Raw genomic sequence first — 23827 nt, forward strand, 5'->3', positions numbered from 1 at the left:
GCAACGTATTAAGTTATTGGGCCCCAACTACTCTCCCATGATCTCCGTTTTCTTCTGATCCAATGTTCCATCTCCTAATTATTTCGCCCTAGCTCTAGTTCCATGCAGTTCAATCCACTTCAGGCCATTCTAGCGCGTCTACTTCCCCATGGGATTCTTCCAATTGGTGTAATGGCATCTATCTGGACTTCTGAAAGTTCCTTAATTAACCATAGGACATAAATATTACCGAATACCTCTTACTCCTAAAGTATTTCCTTGTTCGATTGTTCCGGCTAATGGACCACCCAAACAAATCCCGCGTAAGTAGGTACGACTGTCGTGGAGGTTTTTGCTTGTTCTTTTTATGGGAGCGACATGAACTAGGATAGGCTTGGGATCAAGGCGACTTAAGGTGGGAGTAGTGAGCGTCGTGTGTGAGGCCTTGTTGCATGTTGCCTTGCCATGGACCTTTTGATATCCCAGTGACCACGAGGCTTCTTATCTGCCGATTTGATGAGCGATGTGAGTATTTCCTAACCCATGTGGCATGGACTCATGGTGAACCGGTGGGTTAGGATTTCTGGGTGGACCCACCTGTCATTGGCGGCAAGAGTGTTCAATATTTTTAAGCACATGGATGTGTTGGGTTCACTTATGTACGATAACCGCCTATAAAGTCCACTTCTGTTACTGCATATGGATGTGCTAGGCTCAGTTGTACAGTGATGCGCTGGCCACTACAGCTAACTTTATTTTAGTTGCTTGTTGGTTGAATGCAACTTTCATACAACCTAAGAACCTGCAAAGTGCTTAATTATAATTCAAGTTCACAACTAAGTGATGTTTCTATTATTGATATGGTATATAATATGTATGACCGCTAGCTTATATTGTCGTTAGTATATACAGTACATAATAGCCCAAAAATAAACATTCCAGAAATTTCTCGACAAATTTATACATATAATTTTTTTTAATGGGAGCGACGCATATCATCACACCATGAAATTGTGGCAAAACCACATTAGGGCATTATTTGAGCTGGTTGTGACAACAAGAGGGTAGAATACAAAATAGTTTTATGTTTCAGATTGTAAATAGGCTATGTACCGAACATGAGTGCTAAATCTACATTTGGTTCTTTCGGTACACACATGCATATTTTACTATACTACTCCCTCTGATCCATGGTAACTGTTGCAGCTTTAGTATAACTTCCATAGAAAGTTGTACTAAGACTACAACAATTAATTTGGATTGGATGGAGTACTATTTTTCGTCTTGCCCAGAACCCAGATGGTTGACACTGGCATTCTACACTGGACATTTTTCTCTACTACAACATGTCGTAGATATCAGCAACGGATCCATTGTCATGGAGTTATCCAGGTGATTTTTCTATGGATTATATTGTTTTGATTGTGCTTGGATGGAAGGGCGGTTGAAATATGTAACCATATGAAGCAATGATCAATTAATCGTGTAGTATCAAATTGTAGAATCTGCATATCTATCAGCCTTATATGTGTAACAGTGCTAGTGCCACCTAATTTGTTGGTAGAACCCAATTAAAACCTCATGTGTCATTTTTCAGTTTGGAATCCTTATATGTGCAGCAGCTCCAAGGATCATACGAAAAACAAAAGTGTGGCCAAGTCCAATCGATACATGTGGTTAATATGATCTACTCTTTGGAATAACATGGAGCAGGGGCCTGCGGAAACTCAACATTAAGCATTCTAATATTTAATCAAAATTAAGTATCCACCCCCATTGGATCAATGGATAATAGTAACCCTTATAAACATAGAGACACAAGCCCAAAAAAATATGGTAATCATTGTCACAGATACACTGTTGACACATGCAGTGGAAGCATGACTGATCAAACACTGTCTAACAGTCTACACTCGGCATGTTGCTATCCTACAGTATACCATAGATGTCCGCAGTCAATTCTCTGTGAACGGTCTAGATCAAGTGTACCAAAATGTGGATTCAAGTGTTATCATCATGCATCAATCACACTGGTAACCAGATTCCATTTGAATCGGAGCGCATAAGGATATCCCGATGCCTCCAACTCCAAACATTTGTATATGTGGTTGCTATCTTTACCACCCCTCGTCTGTCATTATAAGCAGTAATTGTTGTTTTTGTGGGTGCCAAACTTCTAGTGCATGTGCATGTGATAAGAATGGAAAGGCAGTGGGGGTCTTTTAAAGGCAAGATTTATGCTACAGTTCAAATATGTATGAACATAAGTACAATGATCAATGTAGTATCAAGTTGGAGAATCTGCATATATATCAACCTTATGTGAGTAACAATGCTACAACAACCAATTTAGTGGAACTACGGCAGTAGTCAAAACCTCATGTCCTTTTTATTGCAGCAAAACACAATCAAAACCTCATAACATTCTAAGTAAAGGACTAAGGCGGGCAAGAACTAGCCTAAAACTTTTTCATCAATAATAGGCACTAAAAAAAGTGTATATGATGCTTGTGAATTGTGATCTCTCCAGAATAGCATGGAGCAGGGGCCTACAGAGCTCAGCTTTGGTTGAATTAGAACTATTGACAACCCACCGACTACAAAGAGGATAGCAATCCTTATAAATAGACACTGGAAATTTTGTGTATTTATGTCATTGTTGTTTTGGGTACACATCATATATAAAATCAGAAGTCTGCATCGATACAGTGGACCAAGTTCAGTCGCCCTTCCTAAGATTTACAATTACAATACGCACGGCACAGCAAAAGTTAGCTAATGCTCATATGGCTCTGTATTTACAACATGCATCGACCTCAATGAAAATTTTCATCTCTCCAACTCATCTAGCCCACAGCTGAGTTAGCATCTTCTTCCAGGATGATGTGTGCCAGTAGTGCTGACTGCTAAGGCACAAATTCTTCCTAGTTCGCCAATGGATGAGCCCGAATCCATCCTATGAGTCCTCCACGTTATGCACCAGTTGTGGTTTTGTGGATCTGTCCGTGCTAGGTAACCTAAGCTGCTCGTAGAGGACCCAAAAAAAAAAACAATATAAGTTGATCACTATGTCTAGAACTGGGATTGTTTAGCTACCAGCAAACTATCAGCAATCTTCTGGGAGTGCCATATGGTTAGCTATCTCAACGGTTGGCCATTCATTTGAAAAGTCTAATACAAAGAAGCAAGATCAAAATTATGCTGAACATGGCAGCATTTGGAATAACAGGAAATTGAGCATAAGCAAAGTGTAATTAATAGATAAGCCACCGCAACTAGTGACTAACCTTGGACCTCCTTGTGCTTAGTGACACAGGTTCCTTCTTCACTGGTTTATAAGCAAAACTCTCAAGATCGATCACCGGTGGGGGTGACATGGGTTTACTAGCATCTGTCCCCATGGGATTACTAGCAACTGTATGATCTCTTGCAACCTTGATATGGAAAAATAGAACAGTATTATCTTTTGTTAGCTTATTACTATGTCAGCGATATGATTGAAGGGATACAGGCATGGGAAGGAAAACCACGTACCTGTTCATTTGATGGTTCATTCTTGAGATCCAAACGATCAGCAAACAGGAGCACCTTCATTCGAAGAGAGGGCAATTAGAATCGTGTGGAAATAGTACTAAATCAAAAGATGCATCAAAATGTGCAGAGTACCTTGTTCAATGATTCTAGATTTGAAGCATCAGCTGCAAGAACTTGCGCTCCGAGCACCGTGGCAAAAGAATTTTCACGTGGGCAGAAAGGACATGCTACTGGCTTGTATACACATCCATCCTTCTCAGACCAAACACCAGACTGATGAGCAGAGCCTTCGCTGCAGAATTTGCCAAGGATCTCTTGATCGAGTGAAGAAGCATCACATACAAGAACATTTACCACAGCTGGTGGCGATGACATAAGATCTTCTACGAAGCCAACAGTTGATAGCCCATGTCTTAAAAGACATGTCAAGTACAATTTTGAGGGCGATGCCAATGAACATGAAACAAGAAAGCCATCCTTCTGTAATCCAAGTGGCGTTTTACATGTGGTGCAACGAATATCAAGCCTTGTTCCTGCAGATTTATTTGATGCAAACTCTGCCGCCTTGTGACTTCTTTCAAGCTTGAAATTTTCACACCTAGACATTTTCAGACTTTCACAACACAGACCATCAGTTCTCTTCAGATCTCCGGGCACCATGCTAACAGCACAATCAGTATTGCAGAAAGATGTGCTTGAAGGATTAGAAGGATTAGAATGCTCTGTGCCAGTACAACAGCTCACTGGTATATTAAACCTTCTCCTTTTCTGGTACTGAGAATTTACGCTTCTGTCCATTGAAGATTCATGATGCAAATGATAACCTCTATTGGCTGTTCTTTCAGGAGTACCCGCTGATGTTGATACGCAAGATTGGTTTCTGTTAGCTGCTGAGAGCGAAGCAGACACGCCTATGACCTGATCTTCACCATTGTCCATCGCTGCGGATGTATTTACCTCAGAATGAATGCTGGGGCTAGCAACTGGATCCTCAGCAGAAGTTCTTTCCACAAGAGTAGGCACTGGTGGAGTGAAGATTGTTAACTTTGCATGCCTGCAAACAATAGCAAGGTAATTAAATGAGAATTGAATTACATCACAGTTCTCAGGAACAAACATGCCTGAATGATGATAGATTACCCAGACATAGAATCACAGATTTCCAAGTCAATAACATTTATATCGACTTCATGATCTCCCCCAATGTCTGATTCGTCTTCCAAATTATTATGAATTTTATGCGATGGAGGGAGTTGGCATGCTGTTGAAAGACTTCCTGGTACGGGGTAGCTTTTTTTCTTTGTGAAGTCAGAAGATTTTGAAGAGACCTGGCATGCTTCGGATGATGTGCAAGGCCTGCCATAATTTTCATGGTCTACTCCCACAACATCTATGTTTGAAACCTTCAGACTGCCACGTTCGTTCTTTACCTTCTGATTACTTTGCAGTACTGAGTGCTTTGAGAAATCTGGTTCTGGACAAGGCAGCTTTCTTTTATCACCGTGTGATGCAAGTAGATTGTCATCCAACTTACCCTTCTGATTACTTTGCAGTACAGAGTGTTTTGAGAAATTTGGTTCTGGCCAATGCAACTTTCTTTGATCACCGTGTGATGTAAGTAGATCGTCACCCAACTTAGCCTTAGTGGACATTTCTTGACGTTTGATCTTAATATGTTCCTGAAAAGATCACCATTTATTTTAGATAGTGTATCCACATTTAGAATATCAAATGCATAATAATATCAGTACCTCAGCCTTCTGAAAAAACTTCTCCATCTTATCCATTGTCTCCTGGAAGCTACCATAATGCTTAATTGAGTTTTTAAGCCATTTTGAAATGTGTAGAAGGTTTCTCTCTTCCTGATATCGCTCATCTGTAATAACAACAGTGATCATAAGTAATTTTGAATCAAGAACAGTTTATTGCATCAATTGGAATACAAATCAATCAAATGGAAAACTATAAGAACCAACTTCCTGTCAAGCCATGAAACATTTGGGAGTGAGAACTGAGTGACATACCAATCAAAATTATGCCTCCATAGTCAAATTTATGCCGAATACATCGACCTAGAAAAACAATTATAGTAATTAGCCATTTTAAACATCTTAATTACAACAAATGATCTTCAACAGATAAATTACTATCGTACCAGCAGCTTGATTCAGAGCACGAAATGCTTGGTGACAGTACCATTCACTCCCACTCAAAAGATTCTTTGATGATTTGTAGGAATCATTATATTTCTTTTTCAGCTTTACTTGGACATCATTTCTGATCCATGAATTAACGTCAGAAATAAACACAGCAAAACGAACTGCATGTATGTCTACAAGAATAAAAAAGTTACTTACATATTTGGGAACGGAATGCCAACAATGACCTAATGTCTTAGTCAAGAAAAATTGCTGGGTATCAAAGGCATACAGGTGCGACAGCTAAAAATGTTAAACAGTTCGCTATTACCAATCATGCTACTGGATAGTAGTGCAGAATTTGACACTGGACTCTTTAAGGCATATAACAATGAAAATAAAGGATACAACAACCCTAGCATTGTCATCGGAGAAGTCAATTCCTTCAGATACCTGAAATAAAAATCAGCAGCGACAAAACATAAGCTAATGGCTGCTGGTACACACGCAGCACCAAGACTTTCAAATTGGGGCTTATGCATGTGTACATATCCATTTATGGTTGTGTACATGTAAACGGATAGAATTAGCACCTTCCCACGGCAAACTGCAAGAAAAGCAGCTCCTCCTTTAGCAGATTCCTGTGATGAATTCTTTCTCACTCGATTCTTCACAATTTGTTTTGCACCACCTCTGCCTTTCTTAAGAGGAACCTTACCAAGGATTGCATTATAATATCCATTTAGGACAGGCTCGAGTTCCTCACTACTCCCTTTAGGCTCTGAAACAAACAAATCTCAGATAAGCAACAAGCAGGAAACATAAATGTAAACAGTGTCTTTTAGAGTTTCTAAAGCAGCATAAAACTTACCAACAAACACCGGCTTTTGAGCATTCAATCGTGCCCACTGACCAGTTTGAGACCAGCGCACTTTCAGTTTGTCCAACAACTTATAGCTAGGAAAAAACACTAGAGCACCACCAGGCACTATTCTGCATATTTCTTCTATCGAAGCTCCAAGTTCATCCTATATAATAATGAGAGCATTAAATTTTTGGAGAAAGGGATTTATGTTAGGACATAAAAAACAATGACTAGTTACCTGGAAAGAATACGCATCTGCAGTTTTATAGCTGGCATTCAACCGATGTGTTGTTGGGCCAGATGACAATACACTAGCAAAAACCTGCATCACCATACGACATAGGCTGAGAAATCGCACAAAGTGATTGCTTGGCATAAACAATTTATGATGATATCTCTTCTATGCATGCAAGCTCCATATCTTATCCAGGTCACGAGTGAATTAAAGGGTAAGAGGCTTAGAGTTCATCAGGCCAAAGCTTTTCTATGTTGCCTGGTCCACGACAGCACTGTATTTCAAGTGATGAGAAATGATGATCAGTTAGTACTAGCAAAAAAAAATATTGAAACCTGACAAAACTATAGATGTAAGAGGATTGGGCATGCACAGTAAAATCAAGCCATGTCAGTTAGCTCAAAATGTTTAGCTTTCAAATAGTTTAAATTAGACAGCTTTTTTATTACATTGCCTTGCCATTTATCAGATTGCACACTTTTTCAGACAAAATATCAGATAAAGCTTGGGAATCTATGATAACATTTAACTGAATATTCATTTCCATTACAATGGTGCAAAATGAATCAAATTTGCGGGAAGAAGGAATCATGTTTCACATGTTGTGTGGAACGGAAAAAATTCTGGAGTGGGGATAGGGGAAACTAGTATGGTTCCACTTTCCTTAACTTCACACCCAATAGTTAGTAAAAACGATCAACATTTGGCTATGCAGGTATTTTATAGCACAACCTACTTGCAGGAGACACACCTGAGAATCAGCATCGATTACGTGAGGAGCTTCCATGCAAGCATCAAACTGTACACCGAGTTCAGATGCAAAGGAGCCCATTGGAGAGAGTGTTCTGCAGAGATATATGTTAAGAGCCAACTATACATTATATGTTGAGCTGATATTGCACAGAAACTGTGGGCTATTTTGGAAAAGAGAACTCCAGAGTGGATAACCAATTATTTAGTTTGGAACAATTATATGTCAGCTGGTCATGTGCCTACATGGTGGTGAAAAGCCTGTTCGCACATCTATAAGGCTGAAAGCCCTGTGCTAAGCCAAATTCCAGCTAGCAAGTATGTGTCATACATAAATTTACCATATTTACTAGTTATACATGCCATGTAGATACACTTACTTTCTTTTCTGTTTTTTTTTCAATGTAAGACTCGCCGTCTTAGCAGATATGTGCATCATCGAAGCCATATGCTGCTACCGTAAACTAAACCACTTTTCTAACATTTTGAGAAGAGAAACGTCAACGTGGAAACTTACCCAGATGTCAATATTACTGAATGAGTTAGATCTGCAATGTCTTGAAAAACAACAGCAGGATTGAGGCACCACAAACTCATCACATTTCTCACTCCAAAGGCAGAAGTACCTGCAAATGATGTGATTCAAATATGTAATGAGATTGTCAACGACTTGAAAGTTGATCAAGCAACCAGATTCGTAATTTAAAGAGCATCTGAATCTGATGTACAGTGTCCAAGAGCCAATTTTGCCTTGATAAAATGTTCTCCCCTTCCACATCATCAGGATAACATATTATCAGGGAGTAAGCATGGCTACCTTCTCTGTGAGCAAACCGTTGGATAGCAAGTTGGTAATCATACAAATGGCGCCCATTCCTACCAAAAAAATGACTCAGTGAGGAGAATAGACCTGCAAAAAACTCATGGTATTATTACGTTATTAAGTTTACTGAAGATTAATGGTGAACAAGGTGTTGCTTACTCTCCAGTGTTATAGCACCACGACCAGTTAAGTGGTCTCCCTCTGACTCAGTATCCGAAGCAGCCTTAACTGCCTAAAACAAGAGGCAATATCAAGAATCAAGGTGCATGTTGACAATCTTGACAGTCACATGCCACAGAAAGAAATATTACAGAGAAAATGTTCCAGAGCTACATTAAACTAGCGAATATAATCTACTACTCCAGAGTAACTGCATTTTGAAACTTGAACTGGGAAGCACCTTCGTCGCACATTCCTGCAATATTGGGAAGTATGCAGGAGTAATACCGGCCTTCTGGAGTTCCTTCACAGCATTTTCACCAGTCCAACTGAGGATTACAAAAGGTTATATCAACTGGATGCAAGGAAAATGCTTACTTTCGTCCTTTGTTGCATGTAGTTATTCTAGTGAATTGTACAAGTGGAAATTAATTAAAAAGATGGAATCCAATGTTTTTCAAAATATTAATGGATGATTTTTGGATTTAGTATGCTTGAAATTTGTACTGGAAATAAGTAGACATGTATCTAATAACAGGAAAAAAAATCTGAGATGCTTTAGTGCCTACTGTGGTTCCATGTGCCGTACCAAGTTATTTGCACTAATTACACAGCATCATAGAAGGAACTGGCCATGTTTCAATGGTCCATCAAATCCTAACATCTCAGCGCTAAGCAATCATGCATAACTTCTGAAAGTCTGAGGAGCTCTTCTAACTTTACATATCACAGCAAATCCATGCCAAACGGCGACACAATCTTTGGTTTAGATTCCATCGGCTGTGCGGCAACGATACAGATATGTGTCGGTATCGGGGCAATACAGATAGGGACACTTAAAATATTCAAAAACACCAATACAGGGATATACTTTTCACTATTTTTCAAGCGAACACTAAATTGTTTGTCTTAGCAGGAACAGCAAATTACATGGCAAAGACACTTTTTTGGCTTTGATTTTTCTAGTGGACATTTAGCGCTTTGCAACCTCAATTCTGAGCTGAGTAAGACTATCAATTGTTACCTTCTTACGTGAATGTATTCCAGCCCCAAGTTTTTTTTTCAGAAAATGACTGCACTCTAGAATTGCTATTAACCATCATACTCCAAAACATAAATTAAGCAATTTAATTGGTGTTGGCTTTGGTCGGTAGCCACAGCTACATGCTCCACCATTCTCTTTCCGTCTGGTTTGCAACACTGAAACAAGGTATAAATTCCTGAGTTTGGGTGACGATAAGTTATTTGGGATCATTTACTAGCAAATATTTATTCCCAAACCTTAGGTTTTATTTGGTCGTGGAGATGGAGAATCGAAGAACGGTTACAATGATAGTGATAATTTGCACTTTTTCCATCTAGGGATGGCAAAGCTGGGTGAATTCAGAGATATTCTTTTACAATGCCAATCTTGCCCCTAGTAAATCAACCAATGGAAAAAGTCGGTACCTCTCTAAAGATCCTGATACTGGTACCTCATGGCAAACATTAGATAGATAAATCAGGTAAGAAACAACACAAGATTCCATAGTACGTACAATGAAGGAGGATGGTCAAATTCGTTATCTCGTGGATCACCCTCCTGAGCAGCAATCCAAGTGCTAAGCCCCTGCATAAGCACTAGAGCTTAATCCCTGACACCAGCATTGCTACTAAGGTGTATTCTTCCTTTATTAATGGGGAACAATAGGATTATGAATTCTTCTCTTCTCATAAATGTACCTCAATGATGTCATGCAAGGGTTGGTATATCTTTCCAACAGCCTGATCAGTGGCTAACTTTGCTAGTTCTTCCTTGAGACCTTTATCAGAGAAATAAATAAGTTTAGCTTGGCATGAGTTGTAACAGGAGGATATGTTTTCTGAAAGATGATCTTTAACAGAACAGTGGTCATCATCTTACTGTTAAGTGATTCTTCATCAACATCAACACTTCCAGAATCACGTGCTATGTCTTCTATGTTGCTGCAAGACAAGGACTTGAAATAAGGATAACAGCTGGAATTCACCGTTTTGTTATTAAAACTGCTCTGAAGAGAAAACTTTAGAGTGATAACTGATTAGGAACCACAAGAAATATATTGCTATAGCTTAACTAACGAAACCATTGATTAACACTGAAAAAGAATCATGAGTCTGGACTTACTGCGCTTCATCGAGAATAACGATTGAGCCAGCGATATTAATGTCCATTGCTCTCCTGACAATTGGACTAATTAGGTAGTTATATGGGCAGAAAACCAGTTGAGCTGCTTCTGCCATGGTTTGCGCAGCAAAATATGGACATCCTGCAGATAACCAGAAAGAAAGGTGGCAGTAGAATAGATTTCCGCATTGAGTAGTGGCATAATGTGTCCCTCAGGATTCAGGAAAATCTACGTAACCAAAGAGATAGACAAACCTTTGACTTGCCTTCCGACCCTAAGAAGATCCTCAATATCATGAACTTCATAGGAGCCACCGGTCTGAAGGGATGGATGACGACTCAGTTTCTGTGCATTCCTGCCAATACATGTTTCTCCTTGCATTAGTAGGGAAAGGGGGAAACGTGCTCAAGGTTAAATATGTTTTGCCACGAAAGAAGCTAGGAAAACTCACTTGAATTCTGGGCATCCTTGAACTTTGTCGTCTAGGAGCCTCTTGCTGATGAAGGAGAAAAGAACTCACTAAATGGTTTACAATGAAGAACCCAAACAATTAGTAAAGAAATGTGTCGTGTATGTTACCATTCCTCGTCAATTGAGTCAGACATGCACGCGGTCTTGTTGACGCAATAGTGCTTCCGTGAGGCCTGCATTGCATGACCACTGGCTGTTCAAACTACATGCAGTTTAACTTCAGAACATTGGAGCCCCACATAAATGTGGCTCCTGAGGATTACGGCATCATCAGCACACACTACCACATGATGATTGAACACATGTCTTGGCGTCATTTGTGCCGCTGCTACTTAACATTGGTTGGATAATGCATTTCCTTTTCTAACTGACAAAAAAGAAAAAGAGGCAGGAAGTGCACTGAGATGGGAACATTAGGTAGTACCAAGATGGCCATGCGCACACGGTACGAGGTCTTGCGCAGCTCCCGGACCACCTGGGTGATCTGCGAGTGCGTCCTCCTGCAGCAGACAGACAGACAACGGAACCAAGAAACTAATCAGGATTTTTCGAGGGGGAATGAAATCAATCAGGATTCATCTCATCGATTCAGGACAAGCAGCCAAGAAACCTGGCCGGCAAGACTGTCCCATCGGTTCAGTTCAGCGGAGAGCAGATCTTACGTGGCATAGTAGATGGTCGGCGCGTTCTTCTTCTTGGCCGCCGCCGCCTTCTCCGGGACGCCTGAACATCAAGAACCGCAACACGCACGGGAATGAGAAGCAAGCCAAGAACGAGCAGCAGCGGGTCCTCGATCCAAGAACCGGCGCAACGGAGAGGGGGAGAGAAGGGGGAGGGGGGTAGTAGTACCGGGAGTGGGCTGCTGCTGCTGGGTGTCGTCGGGGACGAAGCCGCCGCCGTGGAGGAGGGGGTCGGCGGCGGCGGGGGCGGGGGGCGCGCGGAGCGGGTAGTGGCGCTGCCAGGCGAGCGCGGCGCAGAGGAGGGAGAGCGACTTGCCGGTGCCGGTGGGCGACTCGAGGAGCGCGTGGGAGCGGCCCTGGCGGCGGCCGCGGTCGAGCGTGGCGATGACGCGGCCCATGAAGGCCAGCTGCGTGCCGTACGGCTTGTAGGGGAACTCCACCGGCACGCCGCTCACCTGGTACACCCCGCCCCGGCCGGGCGCGGGCGTGGGCGCCGGGGTGGCGGCGAAGTCGCCGTCGCCGTCGTGGGCGGCGCCCATCGTCCCGCCGGCGGGGGGGTTGGGCGGGAGGATTTGGGGGGAAACGGAAATGGAATGGCAGCCTCCGAAATGTCGCCGCGCGGCTGCCAAAATTACGTACGATACGACCACGCCGGCCCGGGAGAGAGATGGGCCGTCCTCGTGGGCCGACTCACCACGACAACGTTGTTATCCGTTGTACACAAGGCTCGTGGGCCCAAGATTACCTCGTTTGGACACAACTTGACCATCACCCCCTTTTTTTTACCCCTAAAAACAGCACCTTTTTTCATTTTTCTCTTCACATTCTAGGGCTTTTTTAAAAAAAAAGGTCCGGATCTATTTCAAAAGTTCTCCATAGGTGCAAAGCACCCAACAGAATAAAAAGTACCCCCTCCAATCCATATTACTTGATCAATAATCTGTATGCTTGCTAAACAAAGTGTATACATATTAAGTGTACCAATACGGATGAAGCTAGAAACAAATTTGCATTGTGTCAGCTATGTACTAATGGTTCCAGGCAAAAAAAAGCTATGTACCAATGGTGTCATTTATGCATTTAAGCAGTAATTAGTACTCCTCTGTAAAGAAATATAAGACGCTTTAGATCACTACAACACTAGCGAGAAAAATAGATTAAAGAAATGACCGTGGCTGACACTAGTGCTTCTATGGCAGCTCCGTCCCTGCGTACCTATCTAGGTTGTCTCGGTATGCTACATCCGATGGAGGGAGTACTTAAACTAAAACCACGACACTTACTTTGGATCCGAGAAAGTACCCCCTAAAATTGTACTCCCTCCTTTTCTAAATATAAGTCTTTTTAGAGATTTTAAATGGACTACCACATACGGATGTATATAGACATATTTTAGAGTGTAGAGTCACTCATGTTGCTCCATATATAGTCACTTGTTGAAATCTCTAGAAAAACCTATATTTAGGAACGGAGGGAGTACTAACAAATCAACAATTAATACAAGGACGTGGCACTGGCACATGTGATAAGCAATTCAAAAAAAAAATCAACAATTAATATGGACCGGAGGGCATACTACTCCAACATACTGCCCTAGAAGAAAACACAACAGAACACATAATGGAATAAGAAAAGAAGAAAGGTAATCAAATGCTCCCTACTTTGTACCAAGTCAACGAAGGCCTACCAGGCACAAAACGACCAGAAAAGAATAGAATTACTCCCTCCGTTCCAAAATAGATGACCCAACTTTGTACTAATTTTAGTATAAAGTTGGGTCATCTATTTTGAAACGGAGGGAGTACATCCGAAACCATACTAACCGTCATCTTTCTTCAATTATACGCCTCCCACCGGACCCGGACTTTGAAGAATGCACGGAACCAGCAGTTAACGAAACGGACACATGCCAACACCCTCGTCATACCACGCTTCGAAGACCGCAATGGCCATTGGGCGCTAGAAATGAGACCAAATGACCGTTGGAAGTAATATGATATCACCCCGCACAACACAGGCTTGCAATATTCACCGATAAGGCCGTCCTTACCTTCGCTATACCAGGCTTTGAAGACCGCAATAGCCACCCATCACTAGAAACGAGATCGAATGACCGCTCAAGTAATATTTGGTTGGGGACATCACCCCCACACAATGTATGCTTGTAATCATCCACTAGTCACTACCAAGGATATCCTCCAGAGTGAAACAAAACGGCTTCACAATGTACAGTTTTTTTATTTATTGCTCGGCTAATATTACAGTATTTACATGAAAATGAGTAAGTGACTGACTGCTCTTGACAAGCACACTGGTTGATGCTTGCTTTATCACCTCCACGGCAGAAACGAATGCGTGCCTACTGTACAGTGCCGCCCCCTCCCCCTACAGTAGGAGTACAAATCACACTATTTCTGGAGGGGTATGTACCTCGACTCCCTACCTACATCCTACAGGGTGCCACGCCGCAGCCTCCTCAGCTGTCTGAGGCGGGTCCGGGCGTGCTCGAGGCTGGCTTCGTGCTGCGACAGGCCGTGCCAGGGCTCCTCTGCCTTGCTCGGCGCTCCCAGCCTCGCGAGCTGGCGGCGGAGGGACGCCACGTTCACGATGGGCACGGTGGTCGGACGCCCGTGAGCGCACTGCAAGAGAAACGTATTGCCATTTCATCTATGGAAGAACAAAAGGAAGCTCCCATCTTCGCTGACATCTTCGCTGACTAAATTATGGGGTGGCGACAGAAGAAAAAAAAGCGAACCGGAGATTCTTGTGCCTTGTGTTTACCTGGAAGCACAGGGACGTCGCTTTCAGCTCTTCAATGATCAGAGAGCACTCAGGCGGTAGCAAGGGATCGCCAAACATGATTGCCCCTGCAGTCGTAAACCAAAGGATGAGTATCGACATGACGCTTACAGCGAAGGTACAGATTACAGAAGATGCTTGAGGAAAAGGTTCCGCGTACTAACATGAGGGATGAAATGTTTACCTCTGCAAGCTTTGTAATTAAGAATACGGAGAACTGCTGCGGGGATAGACGATGACCCGTCACTCTCATCAAGCTACAGAGAATATCAACGGGTAAGTGAAGTAGCCGTGACAGAATCACACATGCAGGTGGGGCGAAATCGGTGCAGTTCTTTTCATTGCAAATGGCGCGTTGATTCAAATTTTCGCCTAATTCACTCATGAGCCCAGTTTACATGATAGTTCAGAAACCATGCCCGCAGGTTACTAATTCCTGACTGGCATTTTTCAAATGTGAGAGCACCAACAATCTACTGGTGTACAAATAGGGTGTCAAGAAAAGGCTGAAAAGCATCCTACATTCGAAAAGTTTGACTAGCATAGACCTAAATGTATTAAATGAACGAGAACAACTTAAAAGGAAGTGTATGAATCACCTGCTGAATAAAGTCCGTAAGATCTTTTCCTGTCAAATCAACACCCAAAATACATGGAACCTGTGTGGTGTAGATGATCATTAGCACGCGAAAATACTATAATGCAGTTTTTGCTGATAAAATTTCACCAGATATTGTCAAATTGATGACAAACAAACAATTCCACTTCTAATAGGTAACAAGATAAAAGTGCAGATAACGATAACCTAAGACATCAGGGGCTATCAATACCACAACACACAATAGATATTGCAAATTATTCAACTCTAGAAGAACAATTATCCCTTACATGATTGATTCTTTCCAAGAGACATGGTGATATGAATCTCATAAAGATGATATGGCCTGAATATTACAAGGAAACATTGTACAGAACAATTTCTGCAGCTTGTCTGTTATTTTCAATTTTTTGAGAAACCTGAGGTTAACTTCTCTCCCCATTCATACAGTAATTGTTAATCTATGCACAATTTCAAGTTAAAGATCAAACAAACTTTTGGGGTTTTATAACATAACCATTTAGTTATGAAATAAACAGATCACAGCAATAGTACAAACCAATAGGACTCCTCACCCGGTGGAAGATTGAAGGGACATATGTAGGAACAGCAATATTACAAACGCGTTGAATGGATATAGATGATAGAAAAGGTTGCTTACAGCAGCAAGAGTAACTACACGGCCTTGTTTCCTCAGAATGTTCATGTTCCTGAGTATAAAGTAAATGGTATATCTTAGTATCAACTGAAGGATGCTGTAAATGCTAAGAAAATTGCAAAACCTAAAGAAAACTACAGTTATCTCAAGTTGTTAAAAAAGAGAAGGAGATGCGTTAAGTACCACAAGGGGACTGGAAAACTAAAATGAACAAACAGAAACGTGTGAAACAATTTCATGAAAAATAGCTTATAAGACAAAGCCGATAAAAAAAAACAGATGGTAATCAAACACATACTTTTTGAATGAATGAGAGGAAGTGCTAGAATTGTTGATAATCCAGCCCCATTTCTGAATCTGCTCAGCATACTTCTGGAACAATTGAAATCCAGCCTCAGGGAGAGCCTGGCACCACATGTAAATCTTAGCGTTAGCTATCAAAAACTCAGTTTATAACACAACAACATTCGAGCATGTCCACACGTGTTACATTAACACAACGCAGCAGATGACAAATATAAGAACATGAGGTACCATTTCCTTCTCTGAGTCCAAGTAAGTGATACCTCGGTCTTCATCTGATAAAACCTGAAAATCCAACAAATATTACCATGTAAGATGAAAACCCCTATTTAAAAGTTGTTCCCTGGTAAGTTTACCATTAACAACCTTGCTACGGAGCTCCTCCAAACGTATCCTTTCATCAGCTGCATGCTGCACAGGAGTAAGATAGGATATGACTTTCTAAATATCTCAGACAATATTTTCTGTCATCATACATGCATTATCTACTTTCGAAATTACACGACCATAAGGAATGCATGCTTCAGAATTCACTATCGCGATATAATCGGAATACTTTCTGATATTGGACATATATCCAAAAACCTCAACAACAAAAAAACTGTGGTCAAGCGTGATGAAGTCAAGTCAAAGATCCACTTCATGAATATTTGCTAATTATTATTACTGCAAAGAATCAATAAATAGATATACTACAAAAAACATTTCATTTGCCAGGAATGCTGTTTATCAAGTAATAAGCCACAAACCTGATCAACAAGGAGTAGCATTTCCCCAGATATGACGGGAATAAATTTCTTATCCAGCTGCAACAAAACTCTTGCCTCCTCAAAGCAATTTTTATCAATACATTCAGGGACTAGCGAGCTAGAAAAGAGATGTAAAGGCCCAGAAGAAATGTTAAGTATATCGTCGTAGCATGCGGTAGGAATATGCGGCGACTCCAAAGCCTACACAAGGAGATAAAATAGTAAACATAGAATAAGCGCACAGTAACTGGGCCATATTGAAGTCCATATATGTGAGTATCTCAAACTTTAATGCATGCTCAACTGTATGCTGGTCAGAGTCATCCCGCCATTTAGTTATTTGAGCAGTAAAATTTTCAGGCCCATCAGAACATGTCTCTTCATGCATTTTCACGTTTCCCTTCAAGCTGACCCAAATGAGAGAAGCGTTCAGTAACAGGCTCAAGGACTTTCAGCATTACATAGATGCGGGCAATAGCAAAATACCTGACATTTAGGTCAGAAAATTCACTGCTACAAGTCTCAGGAATAGGCTGGGTTGCACTCATATGTGAGATATTCTCTGGTGCAGGTGCAGTTTCTACATTTAATTAGAACAGTACAAAGTTAGCACTGACAACACAATACACAAGGATGGCAAAGGTTGCAAGAAGAATAACCTTCTGAGTCCTTAATGGGGATATCTTTATCACCGTCTGCTGTCAATTTAGTCCGAGGCTGATTTAATCCAGGGAATTTTCGTTTGCCTTTGTAAAATGGTGGGGCAGAACAGCTCCTAGATCTACCCTTGGAAAACCTGGATCTCCTGTCGCATCCAAAATTGTCTTGATTACGTAGATCTTTAATAAGCACACCGTTGCTTGCCAGGTGGGAAGAAGAGCCATTCAACTGGTAACCATTGGTACTTTTCTCAGGAGAAATAATGTGTGACAATGGTACACCGATTTTTGATTTCCACGGTATCTCATCATCTTCAGAAACAAACTGATCGGCATGATTGAAGTAATTCGATGACTGAGGTTCATCATCTAAATAATTGAAATGTTTAGATCCTTCACATATTCTTGACAAATTACTGTTGAATCTGTCCCGAGTAGATCTAAAATCACTGTCCATATTTTCACAGTTCCAATAAGCAAAGCTTTTACTTGATCTCCCCTGCAATTCCAGGCCAGTCCTTGCATGACTTTGACTGCTAGGTGTATCAGGTAACAAGAATGGACGAGATAAATGAAGATGATTATTTTTGATGGAGGACATATCCATGACGTCACTTTCCCACGCTGCATGGATATCAGGGAAGTTCATCTGAGCAACTGCATTAGTTTCAAGGCCGTCAACATATCCTGCTGCAGTCCCCAACTGCTTTCTTGTACTGCACCTTTTCAAGATAATGGGGGTACTACAACCTTCATGGTAGAATCCATCACTGAAGTGTGTCATCTCAGGGCAAGAAATATCACCCATTGTCTCTGTGACATCATTGAGTAGGCAATCATCATCGAATCTATCAAATTCAGCATATAATCCATCACAGCCAGACATGTTTGCATTTATATTAGTTTCATTATGCATAAAATCACAGGTAATTCTGTTGGGTCTATTGACAACCCCAAAGCAAGGTTCTTGGAGATCAATTTCTGGACCCATCATCTCAGACTCTTGGTTATCAGCTGAAAGGCCTTCAGTTTGCACATCTTCAAAATTTCCAACTACACAGGAATATGCATGCCCATGGAATATACCTTCCATCCGTCGCTTTTTCGAAACAGTTGGGTTAGCACCTGAAAGACCAAAGTCTTCTAGCTCGGAGGAACCATCCTCCAACCACTGATAACTGACCCTTTCAGGAAAATGTGTAAGATCGTTCCTAGCAACATTGTCAGAGTGTTCAGATGCATCGCTGATTCGATCTGGATAACAGACATGCCATGGGGATGGCTTCATATCAAAAGAAAAGTACTCCAGGTCTTCAGGAGCTGTTGCTGCACCTGTACCAAAATTGCTTTCTCTGACTGAACTCTTGCGTGGAGTATGACGCTGTAAATCAGCATCATCTTCCTTGTTCTGTACATTCTGATGCTTTAGGAAGGCCCTATTCGACTTCACTGCAGCCACAACACCACAACACGTGAAGAAAGGTCAACAACAACAACAACAAAGCCTTTAGATATGAAGAAAGGTCACAACAAAGAAAAACAAATGAGAATAAAAGAAGTAAAATATGTTCACCAAAAGTCACTAACCATCACTTTTCAGAGGAACACAGGTATCATCAATAGCTTTGCCTGCCAGTAGGAAAGGGTAACAGTTACAAATCCATTCATACCAAGAACTTCTCCAAAATTATTCAGTTTTAAGACATTACAAGGTAAATGAAGATCTTAGCCTCTAACCTTTTGATGATTGTGGTACATGCTTCTTCCAGTAGTTTGTGATTGTTTGTTCAAAGAAAAACAAGATACTTTGCCAATCCTAAACAGTAAGAAAAGAAGGAAATATTAAAATTAAGCTATGAGAGAGTAAATTCAGCTGAAAATGGAAAACATAAAGACATCAACGTCTTATTTCTTACACTAGATAACACCCCCGCAAGTTGCTGCGGAAATTAATAGCAATGGAATTATCAAAATAAAATTAGAATATATGAGAATAATATTGCACCACATTCTCACCATATGACAGGTGGCAAACCTAGAGGTAAATAGAGGGTGGATGCATGTTATATTGCCTTGTGACATTCAAGTTCAATTATTTGTTGCTGAAAAATTAAAAATTAAAAATGATGATGTGGAGGGCTTGCATGTGGTGGAAAGTGGAAGGATTACATGCGCTTGATGATGTGGATGGCTTGCATGTGAATTTAAATAGGATCACTTACTTAGATATATAGGATGCCAGAGACACGAAGTGTGCTTGTCCAATTTTGAATAAAAACGTGTGTGTCATATCCATACAAGCAAGCTAGTAAAAATCAAGCTTTCCTAGAAAAAAACGGGAAAAGCAGAACTCAAAAGCACACATATACGTTGAATCACCTTGAATTCCACAATAGTCTTTGAAGGCTCAAAATGTAGATCATAGCTAGATCTAGGGCAGAAGAAGTTCAGCAAAAATGCAGGGTAGACATCAGTCTTCTGCCTCTTTCGGCTCTGAATATCGGTTTCTTCAATCGTCCTTGTAATAGAAGACTGGAAACTAGCTGCCAGACTATTCAGAATATTATGGATTGGGCTTCTACTGACGAATCTTGAGTTGATATCTTTGAGAAGTAAAGGATGATGTCTCCAACTCAAGTATTTGAAAAATGGTAAAGGGAAGTAGATAACGAATAATTGCCGAATAGGGCTGTAGGATACACAAGTACTGGAAATCCTGAAATGGAAAAAAGTGCACTTTGCTAAAGAAAATTTGTCAAAACTTCAGTTCGAACAGCTCAGAATACACAGAAATGACATTACCTTATTACAGAACAGATTTGTTGGTCCAGAGATGTGCCCTGAAAGAGCCCAGCTTTGATGTGAGGTAGATATTTCATGAAGACAACTGGAGACATCATTTCCAAAACTGTCTGCTATAAGAGGCAAAGGGGATGATGAAGGAACTGTGTATAGCAACTGATCTTCGCTGCATTTGTAGAAAAGACATGAAAATTGTAAATATGTAGGTAAGACTAAAATGCCTAGCATAGCACAGTAGAATACCTCTACCTGTCAGTGTCAAGAAGTCTGACTGAAAGCTGTGGATGAATAAGTGCAATTCGCAGGACACACTTCTTCACATTGTGTAGTTCTCTTTTATGACTACAAAATATTATATTTAGAAAACATTAATCAAATTATTTATCATACAAAACTGTGAAATCGGAGAAACATGTCCATGTGAACAATAAATAAAGGTCAAATATACCCAGATTGCATTTGTTTTCTCCGCACAGGCTGGTTATAAAAAAGCTCCCGAGCAACAACTACAAAGATGAAACTTCTCTGATAAGTTCGCCAAGAACATAACAAAAATATAGCACACATGACTAGAGAAAATGCCAGCATCTCATTCTTCACATGCACTGTATTATAGTGTGCCTTCCTTGGTGAACATGTGTAGCATGCATAACAGCCAGTCAGCCACTCTACTTTTATTCAAGAAAAATATCAAACAAGTACCTGTTGTACCAACAGCTTCCCTCTGGTCATCTATTCCTAAATGTGAGCATTTGGATCCCTGTACAGTTGCCACAGGACAAGACATTCAGATACATTATATACATGAATAGGTCAAGAGTATGCACAACAGTAAATGGGTATAGTGTGTAAGCGGTGCCTTTATTATCTTGCAGTACGAATTTGGTCTCCCACGAGCCTTCGTCCTGACTTCAACCACAGAGATATCAGAAAGTGATGCGAGCGCTTCACCATTTAATCCAAAACTTCTAGAACTAGATTCCGCATCACCCATGACATCATGAAACTTGGATGTTGCTGTGATGGCAGAAGGAGGTTATACATCATTAGTGCACTGAAAACCACTGAATAGCATTGAGTAGTTCTTTCTTCGGAGCCTGTACTTAACAAATGACAAACAAGATAATTAATTGAATCTGAAAGAAGGGGTTCCTTAGTTCCGTCAAAGAAAGGGGGGGGGGGGGGGGGGGGGGAGTTCCTGGTTCCGTCAAAGAAGAAGGGGTTCTTAGTTCCGTCAAAGAATAAGGGGTTCCTAGTTCCGTCAAGGAAGAAGGGGTTCCTAGTTCTGTCAAAGAAGGAAGGGTTCCTAGTTCCATCAAAAAAGAAGGGGTTCCTAGTTCCGCCAATGAAAAAGGGTTTCCTAGTTTCCATCAAAGGAGAAGGGGTTCCTACTTACTAACAACCAAAAGAATACAATCCAACGATAATGACAGGACATAAACTAAATTGAGTCGAACAGTGAGAGAAGAAAACAAGATAAAAAAAATCCACCTGCTGGGAGGTACTAATGCAACTAACATGTCACGACCAATGAGTGATGAAATAAATGTAAGTTATCTTGGAATCAGTATGCACCTACTGATGATTAAATAAATTTGCATGCCCTTCTAGTGAAAATAAAGCACCCTTGGTCATTTATCAGTCGTCAATTTATAGCCTTATGCAAGTAACAATCACAATTCAGGGTAGAATAAGCATATCCCCTTTGAATATGAATCATCAAGGTCAACTGTCACAGAATGGATGTCAGTTCTATTATTACTTTTCGAAGCAAATCAGGCAGTCCTTTCTGTATGAGAACAATCTCATTCTGATGTCCATCAATTCAGATGAGCACCCAAAAGATACGACTCACTGTGTAAGGATCACTTGCAACGATGCAATTTAAGATAAAGCAAATAGTACTGCTGAGTGTAGGAAAAGGCAAGCTTATAAATACGAACAAAACAAAAATTCTAACTTACCATATTTTTCTCCTAATAGAACCAATTCATCTCGAGCAATACCACAACCTGCAATAAGTACAACAAAAAACAAGTTTTTCAAGAAGCAGATCCCAGTGATAAGAAAGTTCAAAATGTAATTAAGCACATACCATCATCTTCCACTTTAACATAACATGCTCTGACATTTACTGAAACGTCGATCTGAAATAGGTACAGGAGTATAAAAATGTCAATACATGACGCTGAGAATACCAATGTAGATCATTTTACCCTTTTTTGAATGTGAAAGTAAAAAGCAATTCCGAGTATAGAAAATACAAGTGGAACGGTGGACTGTTTTGCATTTATGTTCAAGTCAAAGGATACCTATTCAGGACAGCATATAGAGATTATTTTCTATTTTCCTACATTTGAAAGGAATACCTTTCTGGCATTTGCATCGATGCTATTGTACACCAACTCCTCGACAACCCTTGGGAGGTCAGACAAGATAATGCTTGAGCGCAAGGAGCTGTGGACGCTTTTGGGCAAGCGTTTTATGCTCTGCATCGACGTGTTCTGGTTAAAAAAAGGGAGCTTAGATCAGCCAACAGTAAAGACTGAAATGTATCGAAGCAGGCTGCATCGGAAAATCATTCCAGAAACTTCAGAAAATTCACTAACTTGTCGATATGCTACTTTTCATCAGGTGAGGACTGATCACAATGTGAGATTACACAGGCAGTTCTATCATTAAAGCAAAATGTGCATGTAGACTATTAACCAACATGGTAAGGAACAGATTGTTTTTCTTTACTTTTCTGGATCATAAGGAACAGATTGTTTTTCTTTTCTTTTCTTCTTTTTTTGGAACATAAGGAACAGATTATCTAGGCTGTAACTCAGAACGCCAGCCCCAGCTCGCGAGCACATTGGACAAGCAAGCCATCACGTCCTATTCCTACGAGAGGCGGATCTAAATGGGGCGCGCCCGAGTTTTTCGGAGGTTCGTTAGGGTTTAACCAGTGGTGGACGGCGAAATGGCCGTACCTGAGAACCCAACGGCCGAAATCGTGGGCGGGGTGGAGATGGCGGGGGAGCGCCGAGGATGGACCGGGAACGGCGGTGGCGGCGACGCGTCCGACGGGGGCCGGGGTCGCGGCGGGCGGCGGCCGAGGAGGAGAGGAAGGCCGCGGCGCGGCGGGAGCTCTGCGGCGGCGGAGGAGAGGGCGGGCCGGTGGAGAAAGCGCTCGGCTGCTTCGCGGGGGGGGGGGGGGGGGGTAGTGGGTAGGGTCGGCGCAGGGATGGGAGGGGGGCTCGCCGCCGGTGGGGCTGGAGAGGGAGAGGGAAGGGCGCGGGCAGTCGGTGGTGGGAGAGAGGAGGGGGGATTGTAAATTTTATGTTTGGGAGGGGGGTTGGGGTGAAATTTGTAAGCCGTGTTGGGCCTTGCAGGGCCTCTGTTATCGGGCCCGCAGGCCCTGCACGGTCTAATAAGTCCAATTTAGTGCAGAATAGGCCTATAATATGCAGTATGAGCTAAAAAAAGAATGATG

General features: G+C 41.4%; 2 protein-coding genes across 2 annotated transcripts; both read right to left on the bottom strand.

Annotated features, from left to right (window-relative positions):
- Positions 1–2601: 2601 nt before the first annotated feature.
- LOC123113021 (Fanconi anemia group J protein homolog) lies at positions 2602–12380 on the bottom strand. Its single transcript, XM_044534124.1, has 28 exons — positions 11951–12380; positions 11764–11824; positions 11526–11601; positions 11210–11274; positions 11082–11126; positions 10885–10985; positions 10630–10771; positions 10387–10448; positions 10206–10285; positions 10022–10092; positions 8725–8812; positions 8484–8556; positions 8319–8411; positions 8019–8127; positions 7503–7596; positions 6755–6838; positions 6523–6679; positions 6245–6432; positions 6060–6104; positions 5871–5899; positions 5669–5790; positions 5538–5585; positions 5265–5389; positions 4654–5192; positions 3646–4567; positions 3514–3567; positions 3267–3413; positions 2602–3001 (listed from the first exon to the last, which is right to left on the bottom strand). Exons 1-28 carry the CDS (start codon positions 12318–12320, stop codon positions 2936–2938), a joined length of 4056 nt encoding a protein of 1351 aa, XP_044390059.1. The 5' UTR covers positions 12321–12380; the 3' UTR covers positions 2602–2935.
- Positions 12381–13940: 1560 nt separating this feature from the next.
- Positions 13941–23522, bottom strand: LOC123113022 (DNA mismatch repair protein MLH3). Its single transcript, XM_044534126.1, has 25 exons — positions 23325–23522; positions 22719–22853; positions 22445–22496; positions 22314–22361; positions 21209–21366; positions 21052–21109; positions 20798–20855; positions 20599–20691; positions 20350–20515; positions 20248–20263; positions 19927–20150; positions 19285–19363; positions 19135–19176; positions 17548–18996; positions 17375–17468; positions 17193–17295; positions 16889–17089; positions 16506–16550; positions 16371–16424; positions 16135–16241; positions 15840–15888; positions 15180–15239; positions 14765–14837; positions 14563–14648; positions 13941–14420 (listed from the first exon to the last, which is right to left on the bottom strand). Exons 2-25 carry the CDS (start codon positions 22842–22844, stop codon positions 14232–14234), a joined length of 3630 nt encoding a protein of 1209 aa, XP_044390061.1. The 5' UTR covers positions 22845–22853; positions 23325–23522; the 3' UTR covers positions 13941–14231.
- Between the last annotated feature and the right edge of the window lie 305 nt (positions 23523–23827).

The sequence above is a fragment of the Triticum aestivum genome, chromosome 5B, assembly GCF_018294505.1.
Source record: "Triticum aestivum cultivar Chinese Spring chromosome 5B, IWGSC CS RefSeq v2.1, whole genome shotgun sequence".
NCBI lineage: Eukaryota > Viridiplantae > Streptophyta > Magnoliopsida > Poales > Poaceae > Triticum > Triticum aestivum.